Source organism: Taudactylus pleione, unplaced genomic scaffold (assembly GCF_031769625.1).
Source record: "Taudactylus pleione unplaced genomic scaffold, aTauple2 ptg001110l, whole genome shotgun sequence".
Taxonomy (NCBI): Eukaryota; Metazoa; Chordata; class Amphibia; order Anura; family Myobatrachidae; genus Taudactylus; species Taudactylus pleione.
In genome coordinates this window covers 269862-283325 of record NW_028285511.1, presented here as the reverse complement: position 1 = coordinate 283325, position 13464 = coordinate 269862, and the positions used below count along the sequence as shown (strand labels likewise).

Below are 13464 nucleotides of genomic sequence, written 5' to 3'. Positions count from 1 at the left end.
GGTGGTCTCCCTTTTCCACCTTAGTTCCGGCCTTTTAATCACCAAACCTCTCGGCAGGTGAGGCCTCTTTGGATGTGGTCCGTGCTCTGAAGATCTACGTGGACTGTACTAGTTCCATCAGGAAATCGGATTCCCTCTTTGTCCTATATGGATTCCACAAGAGGGGATGACCAGCTAACAAACAGACTCTGGCCAGATGGCTTCTCATGACTATCTCACAGACTTACACGCAGACTGGTCTTCTTGTGCCAGCTACAGTATCTGCTCATTCTACTCGCTCTGTGGGTCCCTCATGGGCAGTCTGACGTGGCGCCTCTGCTGAACAACTATGAAAGACGGCCACATGGTCTTCTGTCCACACCTTTCTTAGGTTCTATGCCTTTGATACTTTTGTCTCTCAGGATGCTTCTGTCAGGCGCTGGGTTCTCCTCTCAGCTCAGGAGCTTCCCCCCCTTCAACAACTGCTTTGGGACATTCCCATTATCTCCCTGTAGAGCCCTATGCACCCTGAAGAAGAAAAGGAGAGTTATGGTAAAACTTACCCTTGTTAACTCTCTTTCTTCGAAGTCCATAGGGTCCACAGGGCACCCACCCTGACGCACCTGGCTTCTATGGGTTTCTTCTCTTGGTCACTTGTATCCTTCTCTGTGTTAGTGTGATTCCCCAGTGTACCAGTCTTCCTTCTCTCCTGTCCTGCTCCTGCCTTGGGCTTCTTCACAAAACTGAATTGCCTCAGGCTGTGAGTGTGATTCCCCAGTGTACCAGTCTTCCTTCTCTCCTGTCCTGCTCCTGCCTTGGGCTTCTTCACAAAACTGAATTGCCTCAGGCTGTGGGCGGGGTATAGGGGAAGGACCGGAGCAGCTGTAGGCCGAGTATAAGGGGAAGGACCAGAGCATCCTGGGATTGGAGAAAGCTTTGCTGTTGGTGTCCGGTCCTCCAAGTACCACCTACACCTCCATTGTCTCCCTGTGGACCCTATGGACTTTGAAGAAAGAGAGTTAACACGGGTACGTTTTACCATAACTCTCCTTTTTCTCTGCATACACACACAATATGAGTATGTGCCCCCTTGTGTAGCAGCATGGTTTGTACTCTCTCTCTTCCTCTATATACAATCTCAGCCACCCCCACTCTCCCCTGCTGTAACTACACTATTTATGTACAGTATGTCTAATTATCTCTGCTTATGGCGAAGGGCCATAGACTGAGCACCCTGAATATAGATAATGAGGGTGCTACCTGTTGAGACTAATGTTGTAGACACAAAAGGAAAAATTACAAGTGCGCAACTCCAACATTAGTACATCATGGCCAAGGTTGTGGGCCTACCCACCACGTTCCGGTAACCTCTTAGGGTAGGTCCCTAACACACTGGGGTTAAAGTCCAGAGCGCAGGTCACCCCCAAACCAACGCAGCTGAGCCACCCCAGGGCATCCCTCTAGCGGGAAACGTGAAGTGTAAAAGAGTGTTAGATAGATAGGAGCAGGTACTGCATATGTTAAACGTGAGGTGGAAAATAGATGCTTCATTCCCCTCCCTCACCTGTGTAGTGACACATTCCCCTCCCTCACCTGTGTAGTGACACATTCCCCTCCCTCACCTGTGTAGTAACACATTCCCCTCCTTCACCTGTGTAGTAACACATTCCCCTCCTTCACCTGTGTAGTAACACATTCCCCTCCCTCACCTGTGTAGTAATACATTCCCCTCCTTTATCTGTGCAGTAACACATTCCCCTCCCTCACCTGTGTAGTAACACATTCCCCTCCTTCACCTGTGTAGTAACACATTCCCCTCCTTCATCTATGTAGTAACACATTCCCCTCCATCTGTGTGGTAACACACTCCCCTCCACCTGTGTGGTAACACATTCCCCTCCATCCGCTGTGTAGTAACACATTCCCCACCCTCACCTGTGTAGTAACACATTCCCCTCCCTCACCTGTGTAGTAACACATTCCCCTCCATCACCTGTGTAGTAACACATTCCCCTCCTTCACCTGTGTAGTAATACATTCCCCTCCTTCACCTGTGTAGTAACACATTCCCCTCCCTCACCTGTGTAGTAATACATTCCCCTCCTTTATCTGTGCAGTAACACATTCCCCTCCCTCACCTGTGTAGTAACACATTCCCCTCCTTCACCGTGTAGTAACACATTCCCCTCCTTCATCTATGTAGTAACACATTCCCCTCCATCTGTGTGGTAACACATTCCCCTCCATCTGTGTGGTAACACATTCCCCTCCATCCGCTGTGTAGTAACACATTCCCCTCCCTCACCTGTGTAGTAACACATTCCCCTCCCTCACCTGTGTAGTAACACATTCCCCTCCTTCACCTGTGTAGTAACACATTCCCCTCCTTCATCTGTGTAGTAACACATTCCCCTCCATCTGTGTGGTAACACATTCCTCTCCATCCACTGTGTAGTAACACATTCCCCGCCCTCACCTGTGTGGTAACGCATTCCCCTCCCTCACCTGTGTAGTAACACATTCCCCTCCCTCACCTGTGTAGTAACACATTCCCCTCCCTCACCTGTGTAGAAACACATTCCCCTCCTTCACCTGTGTAGTAACACATTCCCCTCCCTCACCTGTGTAGTAATACATTCCCCTCCTTTATCTGTGCAGTAACACATTCCCCTCCTTCACCTGTGTAGTAACACATTCCCCTCCTTCACCTGTGTAGTAACACATTCCCCTCCCTCACCTGTGTAGTAACACATTCCCCTCCCTCACCTGTGTAGTAACACATTCCCCTCCTTCACCTGTGTAGTAACACATTCCCCTCCTTCATCTATGTAGTAACACATTCTCCTCCATCTTTGTGGTAACATATTCCCCTCCCTCACCTGTGTAGTAACACATTCCCCTCCTTCACCTGTGTAGTAACACATTCCCCTCCCTCACCTGTGTAGTAACACATTCCCCTCCTTCACCTGTGTAGTAACACATTCCCCTCCTTCATCTATGTAGTAACACATTCTCCTCCATCTGTGTGGTAACACATTCCCCTCCTTCACCTGTGTAGTAACACATTCCCCTCCTTCATCTGTGTAGTAACACATTCCCCTCCATCTGTGTGGTAACACATTCCTCTCCATCCACTGTGTAGTAACACATTCCCCGCCCTCACCTGTGTGGTAACGCATTCCCCTCCCTCACCTGTGTAGTAACACATTCCCCTCCCTCACCTGTGTAGTAACACATTCCCCTCCTTCACCTGTGTAGTAACACATTCCCCTCCCTCACCTGTGTAGTAACACATTCCCCTCCTTCACCTGTGTAGTAACACATTCCCCTCCCTCACCTGTGTAGTAATACATTCCCCTCCTCTATCTGTGCAGTAACACATTCCCCTCCTTCACCTGTGTAGTAACACATTCCCCTCCCTCACCTGTGTAGTAACACATTCCCCTCCCTCACCTGTGTAGTAACACATTCCCCTCCCTCACCTGTGTAGTAACACATTCCCCTCCTTCACCTGTGTAGTAACACATTCCCCTCCTTCATCTATGTAGTAACACATTCTCCTCCATCTTTGTGGTAACATATTCCCCTCCCTCACCTGTGTAGTAACACATTCCCCTCCTTCACCTGTGTAGTAACACATTCCCCTCCCTCACCTGTGTAGTAACACATTCCCCTCCTTCACCTGTGTAGTAACACATTCCCCTCCTTCATCTATGTAGTAACACATTCTCCTCCATCTGTGTGGTAACATATTCCCCTCCCTCACCTGTGTAGTAACACATTCCCCTCCCTCTGCCAGTGATGTTTGGCAGCCCTTGCGGTGACAGTTGGTGAATATTGAACTGTGCTGCAACCACGATGAGACAGTCAGTCAGGACATTGTACAGGGGGGGGGGAATTTTAGCCCTTTTCACCCCCTTAGGAGTCGAAAAAAATCCCTCCGTAGTGGCCACCTACGTCATGGAAGACATATCCTCCCCGATTTCATGTTCCCAGGTCCAGGGGTTTGGGCTGGGCGTTGATGAGTCCGTCATCTGTTTCTCTGTTTGCACTGAGTATTAATCTCACATGTCTGTAGCAAATATTCTATGTTTATCAGTTACTATAAAGTTATAATATACCCTGAAATCATCTCACTTCAATCTGATTTACACACCGGATGTATTAAAGTAAAAGTGTATTTATATAAAGAAATTGATACTAATAAAGGTCACATACAGTACAGTGTGTCATACAGCAGTATTAGTCAGATACAATGTAAGGTATACAGAGAGAGAGAGTTAGTATGGGGGTGGGGGATGTGTGGAGGATATGTGGGGGATGGGGTGCCACATGTTATTAGTTCCCAAGCCTCATGGTTCAAAGATAATCTCCATTGTGAATGTGAGAAAACTCCCATGATGCTATAGCTCTGTACATAATCCTACAACACGGATATCTATCAATGGTCATAACTGTGATAACATACTACATTATACCAACGTAATACACATACCTATCTATCTAAGGTTCTTACCTCCTCCATTACACCAACGTAATACACATACCTATCCATCTAAGGTTCTTACCTCCTCCATTACACCAACGTAATACACATACCTATCCATCTAAGGTTCTTACCTCCTCCATTACACCAACGTAATACACATACCTATCCATCTAATGTTCTTACCTCCTCCATTACACCAACGTAATACACATATCTATCCATCTAAGGTTCTTACCTCCTCCATTACACCAACGTAATACACATACCTATCCATCTAAGGTTCTTACCTCCTCCATTACACCAACGTAATACACATACCTATCCATCTAAGGTTCTTACCTCCTCCATTACACCAACGTAATACACATACCTATCCATCTAAGGTTCTTACCTCCTCCATTACACCAACGTAATACACATACCTATCCATCTAAGGTTCTTACCTCCTCCATTACACCAACGTAATACACATACCTATCCATCTAAGGTTCTTACCTCCTCCATTACACCAACGTAATACACATACCTATCCATCTAAGGTTCTTACCTCCTCCATTACACCAACGTAATACACATACCTATCCATCTAAGGTTCTTACCTCCTCCATTACACCAACGTAATACACATACCTATCCATCTAAGGTTCTTACCTCCTCCATTACACCAACGTAATACACATACCTATCCATCTAAGGTTTTTACCTCCTCCATTACACCAACGTAATACACATACCTATCCATCTAAGGTTTTTACCTCCTCCATTACACCAACGTAATACACATACCTATCCATCTAAGGTTCTTACCTCCTCCGTTACACCAACGTAATCCACATACCTATCCATCTAAGGTTCTTACCTCCTCCGTTACACCAACGCAATACACATACCTATCCATCTAAGATTCTTACCTCCTCCGTTACACCAACGTAATACACATACCTATCCATCTAAGGTTCTTACCTCCTCCATTACACCAACGTAATACACATACCTATCCATCTAAGGTTCTTACCTCCTCCATTACACCAACGTCATCACACATTACTTGCAATACTATAATAAATCTGTAAATTGGATATTGTATGCCGGTGGTAATAGGGTAAAACCTCAATGCTCTTTTGCAGATACGATATCTATTAGTGAGATGGGGGCAGGGGGGGAAGAAGCACATAGATTCCTTTGTTTAGGCCACATGGTGGCGGCCATCTTAACTAATTACTGACACCTTTCCAAATTCATCTCTCAGAATAACAAACCTATTTGACATATATAGACAATCACATCCATCCTTAATATCACATTATACACACAACCCTTATTGTATCAAGCACATGGTTCAAGGCCTAAGGTATAGCTATCAGTGTATAGTACTTATAAATCTATTACAATATAATTATTCCATCATAATATCTCCTAAATAAAACCATATTACAGCTAAACCACAGTACTACAACACATACCAAACCTATGCATCCCCGGCTGTACTATTGTTCCAAGCACATTGGTCATTGGGGGGAGGCAGAAGGAGCACATGGAATCAGCCATCTTTCACTAAATAACACACATCTAACCATCAACAATATATATGTGTATACTACAGCCAGCCATCCATGTATAAAACTAACCCTGTGATATATGAATAGACAAAAACTCCACTATGAATCATTTACCTGTATGTTGCCCCTGGCACCCAAAACACCACAGAACTACAATATACAGTATATGATACGGCCTAGATCGCACCACAGGCCTATAATAATGACACAAACCATTAACCATGCCATTATCGCGGTCCATGTAAGCCAAGTGTCTGGTGAGGAGGAAAAGAGCCGGCTCCCCCATTAAGGAGTGTTGACATCCCATCCTTCTGGCCTGGCTGTAGCACTGAGTGGTTCTCTGGTTCCTCTGGGCTAATTCATGTGCTCTCTCACCTGTGGGATGTGGTTATTCCTTTGTCAGCTGAAACCTTGTGGGGTGGTCCTCACCTTATTGTGTTAGGAGGGCCTCAGGCAGGAAGTGGTCTATATGTGTTACACCAAAGGCCGGAGAACTCATGGCCACATGTGTTGAGATGTTAATCTTTTGCCTTAGACAGTTTGTGATCTTGCTACATCTGTAGATATGTTAATTAACCTGGTAAACCAGTGTCTGAGCTATGATACAGTCCTCTTATGTGACTATGATTAAATAAAGGCCATATAACACACATATACATATATATATATATATATATATATATAACTGGATACTCTCCAACACTCTCCCTATATTATTCCTCTTCCTCTCTCCTTTATCCATAACAAGTGTTGTGTCTCTTGCCTAGTGGTCCCCCGGACAAGAAGCTGGGTATCCGGGCCAGTAACACGGCTGCAGTACACTTTGATGAAGTCCGTGTTCCTTCTGAGAACGTGCTCGGGGGAGAGGGCAATGGATTCAAAGTGGCCATGAATATACTAAACAATGGACGTTTCGGGATGGCGGCCGCGCTGTCTGGCACCATGAAGGGAATGATCCAAAGAGCGGTGAGTACAGTGCCAGCTGCCACCACTACGGGCAAAGTAAATAGGATGAAGGGTTGTATAATTCAGGGGGAGGAGATATATGTAGTAAGGTCCAATGGGAGGAGATGTATGTAGTAAGGTGTAATGGGAGGAGATGTATGTAGTAAGGTGTAATGGGAGGAGATGTATGTAGTAAGGTGTAATGGGAGGAGGTGTATGTAGTAAGGTGTAATGGGAGGAGATGTATGTATTAATGTGTAATGGGAGGAGATGTACGTAGTAATGGGAGGAGATGTATGTAGTAAGGTGTAATGGGAGGAGATGTATGTAGTAATGTGTAATGGGAGGAGATGTATGTAGTAAGGTGTAATGGGAGGAGATGTATGTAGTAAGGTGTAATGGGAGGAGATGTATGTAGTAAGGTGCAATGGGAGGAGGTGTATGTAGTAAGGTGTAATGGGAGGAGGTGTATGTAGTAAGGTGTAATGGGAGGAGATGTGTGTAGTAAGGTGTAATGGGAGGAGATGTATGTAGTAAGGTGTAATAGGAGGAGATGTATGTAGTAAGGTGTAATGGGAGGAGGTGTATGTAGTAAGGTGTAATGGGAGGAGGTGTATGTAGTAAGGTGTAATGGGAGGAGATGTATGTAGTAAGGTGTAATGGGAGGACATGTGTGTAGTAATGGGAGGAGATGTATGTAGTAAGGTGTAATGGGAGGAGATGTATGTAGTAAGGTGTAATGGGAGGAGATGTGTGTAGTAATGGGAGGAGGTGTATGTAGTAAGGTGTAATGGGAGGAGATGTATGTAGTAAGGTGTAATGGGAGGAGATGTGTGTAGTAAGGTGTAATGGGAGGAGATGTATGTAGTGATGGGAGGAGATGTATGTAGTGTAATGGGAGGAGATGTACGTAGTAGTAAGGTGTAATGGGAGGAGATGTGTAGTAAGGTGTAATGGGAGGAGATGTATGTAGTAAGGTGTAATGGGAGGAGATGTATGTAGTGATGGGAGGAGATGTATGTAGTAATGGGAGGAGATGTATGTAGTAAGGTGTAATGGGAGGAGATGTATGTAGTAAGGTGTAATGGGAGGAGGTGTATGTAGTAAGGTGTAATGGGAGGAGATGTATGTAGTAAGGTGTAATGGGAGGAGATGTATGTAGTAAGGTGTAATGGGAGGAGATGTATGTAGTAAGGTGTAATGGGAGGAGGTGTACGTAGTAAGGTGTAATGGGAGGAGATGTATGTAGTAAGGTATAATGGGAGGAGATGTATGTAGTAAGGTGTAATGGGAGGAGATGTACGTAGTAAGGTGTAATGGGAGGAGGTGTACGTAGTAAGATGTAATGGTAGGAGCTGTACGTAGTAAGGTGTAATGGGAGGAGATGTACGTAGTAAGGTGTAATGGGAGGAGATGTACATAGTAAGGTGTAATGGGAGGAGATGTATGTGGTAAGGTGTAATGGGAGGAGATGTACGTAGTAAGGTGTAATGGGAGGAGATGTACATAGTAAGGTGTAATGGGAAGAGATGTGTGTAGTAAGGTGTAATGGGAGGAGATGTATGTGGTAAGGTGTAATGGGAGGAGATGTACGTGGTAAGGTGTAATGGGAGGAGATGTACGTTGTAAGGTGTAATGGGAGGAGGTGTACGTAGTAAGGTGTAATGGGAGGAGCTGTACGTAGTAAGGTGTAATGGGAGGAGATGTACGTAGTAAGGTGTAATGGGAGGAGATGTACGTAGTTAGGTGTAATGGGAGGAGATGTATGTAGTAATGTGTAATGGGAGGAGGTGTATGTGGTAAGGTGTAATGGGAGGAGATGTATGTAGTAATGGGAGATGTATGTAGTAAGGTGTAATGGGAGGAGATGTATGTAGTAAAGTGTAATGGGAGGAGATGTACGTAGTGAGGTGTAATGGGAGGAGGTGTATTTAGTAATGTGTAATGGGAGGAGATGTACGTAGTAAGGTGTAATGGGAGGAGGAGATGTACGTAGTAAGGTGTAATGGGAGGAGATATATGTAGTAAGGTGTAATGGGAAGAGATGTGTGTAGTAAGGTGTAATGGGAGGAGATGTATGTAGTAATGTGTAATGGGAGGAGGTGTATGTAGTAATGGGAGGAGATGTGTGTAGTAAGGTGTAATGGGAGGAGATGTATGTAGTAAGGTGTAATGGGAGGAGATGTATGTAGTAATGTGTAATGGGAGGAGGTGTATGTAGTAAGGTGTAATGGGAGGAGGTGTATGTAGTAAGGTGTAATGGGAGGAGATGTATGTAGTAAGGTGTAATGGGAGGAGGAGATGTACGTAGTAAGGTGTAATGGGAGGAGATGTATGTGGTAAGGGGTAATGGGAGGAGATGTATGTAGTAAGGTGTAATGGGAGGAGATGTATGTAGTAAGGTGTAATGGGAGGAGATGTATGTAGTAAGGTGTAATGGGAGGAGGAGATGTGTGTAGTAAGGTGTAATGGGTGGAGATGTATGTAGTAATGTGTAATGGGAGGAGATGTATGTAGTAATGGGAGGAGATGTACGTAGTAAGGTGTAATGGGAGGAGATGTACGTAGTGAGGTGTAATGGGAGGAGGTGTATTTAGTAATGTGTAATGGGAGGAGATGTACGTAGTAAGGTGTAATGGGAGGAGGAGATGTACGTAGTAAGGTGTAATGGAAGGAGATATATGTAGTAAGGTGTAATGGGAAGAGATGTGTGTAGTAAGGTGTAATGGGAGGAGATGTATGTAGTAATGTGTAATGGGAGGAGGTGTATGTAGTAAGGTGTAATGGGAGGAGATGTATGTAGTAAGGTGTAATGGGAGGAGATGTACGTAGTGAGGTGTAATGGGAGGAGATGTTTGTAGTAAGGTGTAATGGGAGGAGATGTACGTAGTAAGGTGTAATTCGAGGAGATGTACGTAGTAAGGTGTAATGGGAGGAGATGTACGTAGTAATGGGAGGAGATGTTTGTAGTAAGGTGTAATGGGAGGAGATGTATGTAGTAAGGTGTAATGGGAGGAGGAGATGTACGTAGTGAGGTGTATTGGGAGGAGATGTATGTAGTAAGGTGTAATGGGAGGAGATGTATGTAGTAAGGTGTAATGGGAGGAGATGTGTGTAGTAAGGTGTAATGGGAGGAGGTGTATGTAGTAATGGGAGGAGATGTATGTAGTAAGGTGTAATGGGAGGAGATGTGTGTAGTAAGGTGTAATGGGAGGAGATGTACGTAGTAATGTGTAATGGGAGGAAATGTGTGTAGTAAGGTGTAATCTGAGGAGATGTACGTTGTAATGGGAGGAGATGTATGTAGTAAGGTGTAATTGGTGGAGATGTATGTAGTAAAGTGTAATGGGAGGAGATGTGTGTAGTAAGGTGTAATGGGAGGAGGTGTATGTAGTAAGGTGTAAATGGAGGAGATGTATGTAGTAAGGTGTAATGGGAGGAGATGTATGTAGTAAGGTGTAATGGGAGGAGGTGTATGTAGTAAGGTGTAAATGGAGGAGGTGTATGTAGTAAGGTGTAAATGGAGGAGATGTGTGTAGTAAGGTGTAATGGGAGGAGGTGTATGTAGTAAGGTGTAAATGGAGGAGATGTATGTAGTAAGGTGTAATGGGAGGAGATGTGTGTAGTAAGGTGTAATGGGAGGAGATGTATGTAGTAATGTGTAATGGGAGGAGGTGTATGTAGTAATGGCAGGAGATGTATGTAGTAAGGTGTAATGGGAGGAGATGTATGTAGTAAGGTGTAATGGGAGGAGATGTATGTAGTAATGTGTAATGGGAGGAGGTGTATGTAGTAAGGTGTAAATGGAGGAGATGTATGTAGTAAGGTGTAATGGGAGGAGATGTGTGTAGTAAGGTGTAATGGGAGGAGATGTATGTAGTAATGTGTAATGGGAGGAGGTGTATGGAGTAATGGCAGGAGATGTGTGTAGTAAGGTGTAATGGGAGGAGATGTATGTAGTAAGGTGTAATGGGAGGAGATGTATGTAGTAATGTGTAATGGGAGGAGGTGTATGTAGTAAGGTGTAATGGGAGGAGGTGTATGTAGTAAGGTGTAATGGGAGGAGATGTATGTAGTAAGGTGTAATGGGAGGAGATGTACGTAGTAAGGTGTAATGGGAGGAGATGTATGTAGTAATGTGTAATGGGAGGAGGTGTATGTAGTAAGGTGTAATGGGAGGAGATGTATGTAGTAAGGTGTAATGGGAGGAGGAGATGTGTGTAGTAAGGTGTAATGGGAGGAGATGTATGTAGTAATGTGTAATGGGAGGAGGTGTATGTAGTAAGGTGTAATGGGAGGAGATGTATGTAGTAAGGTGTAATGGGAGGAGATGTATGTAGTGAGGTGTAATGGGAGGAGATATATGTAGTAAGGTGTAATGGGAAGAGATGTGTGTAGTAAGGTGTAATGGGAGGAGATGTATGTAGTAATGTGTAATGGGAGGAGGTGTATGTAGTAATGGGAGGAGATGTGTGTAGTAAGGTGTAATGGGAGGAGATGTATGTAGTAAGGTGTAATGGGAGGAGATGTATGTAGTAATGTGTAATGGGAGGAGGTGTATGTAGTAAGGTGTAATGGGAGGAGGTGTATGTAGTAAGGTGTAATGGGAGGAGATGTATGTAGTAATGGGAGGAGATGTGTGTAGTAATGGGAGGAGATGTGTGTAGTAAGGTGTAATGGGAGGAGATGTATGTAGTAAGGTGTAATGGGAGGAGATGTATTTAGTTATGTGTAATGGGAGGAGGTGTACGTAGTAAGGTGTAATGGGAGGAGATGTATGTAGTAAGGTGTAATGGGAGGAGATGTATGTAGTAAGGTGTAATGGGAGGAGATGTACGTAGTAAGGTGTAATGGGTGGAGGTGTACGTAGTAAGATGTAATGGTAGGAGCTGTACGTAGTAAGGTGTAATGGGAGGAGATGTACGTAGTAAGGTGTAATGAGGAGATGTACATAGTAAGGTGTAATGGAAGGAGATGTATGTAGTAAGGTGTAATGGGAGGAGATGTACGTAGTAAGGTGCAATGGGAGGAGATGTATGTGGTAAGGTGTAATGGGAGGAGATGTACGTGGTAAGGTGTAATGGGAGGAGATGTACGTTGTAAGGTGTAATGGGAGGAGGTGTACGTAGTAAGGTGTAATGGGAGGAGCTGTACGTAGTAAGGTGTAATGGGAGGAGATGTACGTAGTAAGGTGTAATGGGAGGAGATGTACGTAGTTAGGTGTAATGGGAGGAGATGTATGTAGTAATGTGTAATGGGAGGAGGTGTATGTGGTAAGGTGTAATGGGAGGAGATGTATGTAGTAATGGGAGATGTATGTAGTAAGGTGTAATGGGAGGAGATGTATGTAGTAAAGTGTAATGGGAGGAGATGTACGTAGTGAGGTGTAATGGGAGGAGGTGTATTTAGTAATGTGTAATGGGAGGAGATGTACGTAGTAAGGTGTAATGGGAGGAGGAGATGTACGTAGTAAGGTGTAATGGGAGGAGATATATGTAGTAAGGTGTAATGGGAAGAGATGTGTGTAGTAAGGTGTAATGGGAGGAGATGTATGTAGTAATGTGTAATGGGAGGAGGTGTATGTAGTAATGGGAGGAGATGTGTGTAGTAAGGTGTAATGGGAGGAGATGTATGTAGTAAGGTGTAATGGGAGGAGATGTATGTAGTAATGTGTAATGGGAGGAGGTGTATGTAGTAAGGTGTAATTGGAGGAGGTGTATGTAGTAAGGTGTAATGGGAGGAGATGTATGTAGTAAGGTGTAATGGGAGGAGGAGATGTACGTAGTAAGGTGTAATGGGAGGAGATGTATGTGGTAAGGGGTAATGGGAGGAGATGTATGTAGTAAGGTGTAATGGGAGGAGATGTATGTAGTAAGGTGTAATGGGAGGAGATGTATGTAGTAAGGTGTAATGGGAGGAGGAGATGTGTGTAGTAAGGTGTAATGGGTGGAGATGTATGTAGTAATGTGTAATGGGAGGAGATGTATGTAGTAATGGGAGGAGATGTACGTAGTAAGGTGTAATGGGAGGAGATGTACGTAGTGAGGTGTAATGGGAGGAGGTGTATTTAGTAATGTGTAATGGGAGGAGATGTACGTAGTAAGGTGTAATGGGAGGAGGAGATGTACGTAGTAAGGTGTAATGGAAGGAGATATATGTAGTAAGGTGTAATGGGAAGAGATGTGTGTAGTAAGGTGTAATGGGAGGAGATGTATGTAGTAATGTGTAATGGGAGGAGGTGTATGTAGTAAGGTGTAATGGGAGGAGATGTATGTAGTAAGGTGTAATGGGAGGAGATGTACGTAGTGAGGTGTAATGGGAGGAGATGTTTGTAGTAAGGTGTAATGGGAGGAGATGTACGTAGTAAGGTGTAATTCGAGGAGATGTACGTAGTAAGGTGTAATGGGAGGAGATGTACGTAGTAATGGGAGGAGATGTTTGTAGTAAGGTGTAATGGGAGGAGATGTATGTAGTAAGGTGTAATGGGAGGAG

At 44.3% G+C, this 13464-nt stretch overlaps 1 protein-coding gene across 1 annotated transcript in view; it reads left to right on the top strand.

Moving 5' to 3' along the window:
• The window catches only part of ACADVL (acyl-CoA dehydrogenase very long chain), a 215595-nt gene that overhangs the window by 50282 nt on the left and 151849 nt on the right, over positions 1-13464 (top strand). The window contains exon 10 of the mRNA XM_088461850.1: positions 6795-6993. Within this exon, the coding sequence (XP_088317976.1) occupies positions 6795-6993 (199 nt within the window). The remainder of the gene's footprint in view (positions 1-6794; positions 6994-13464) is intronic.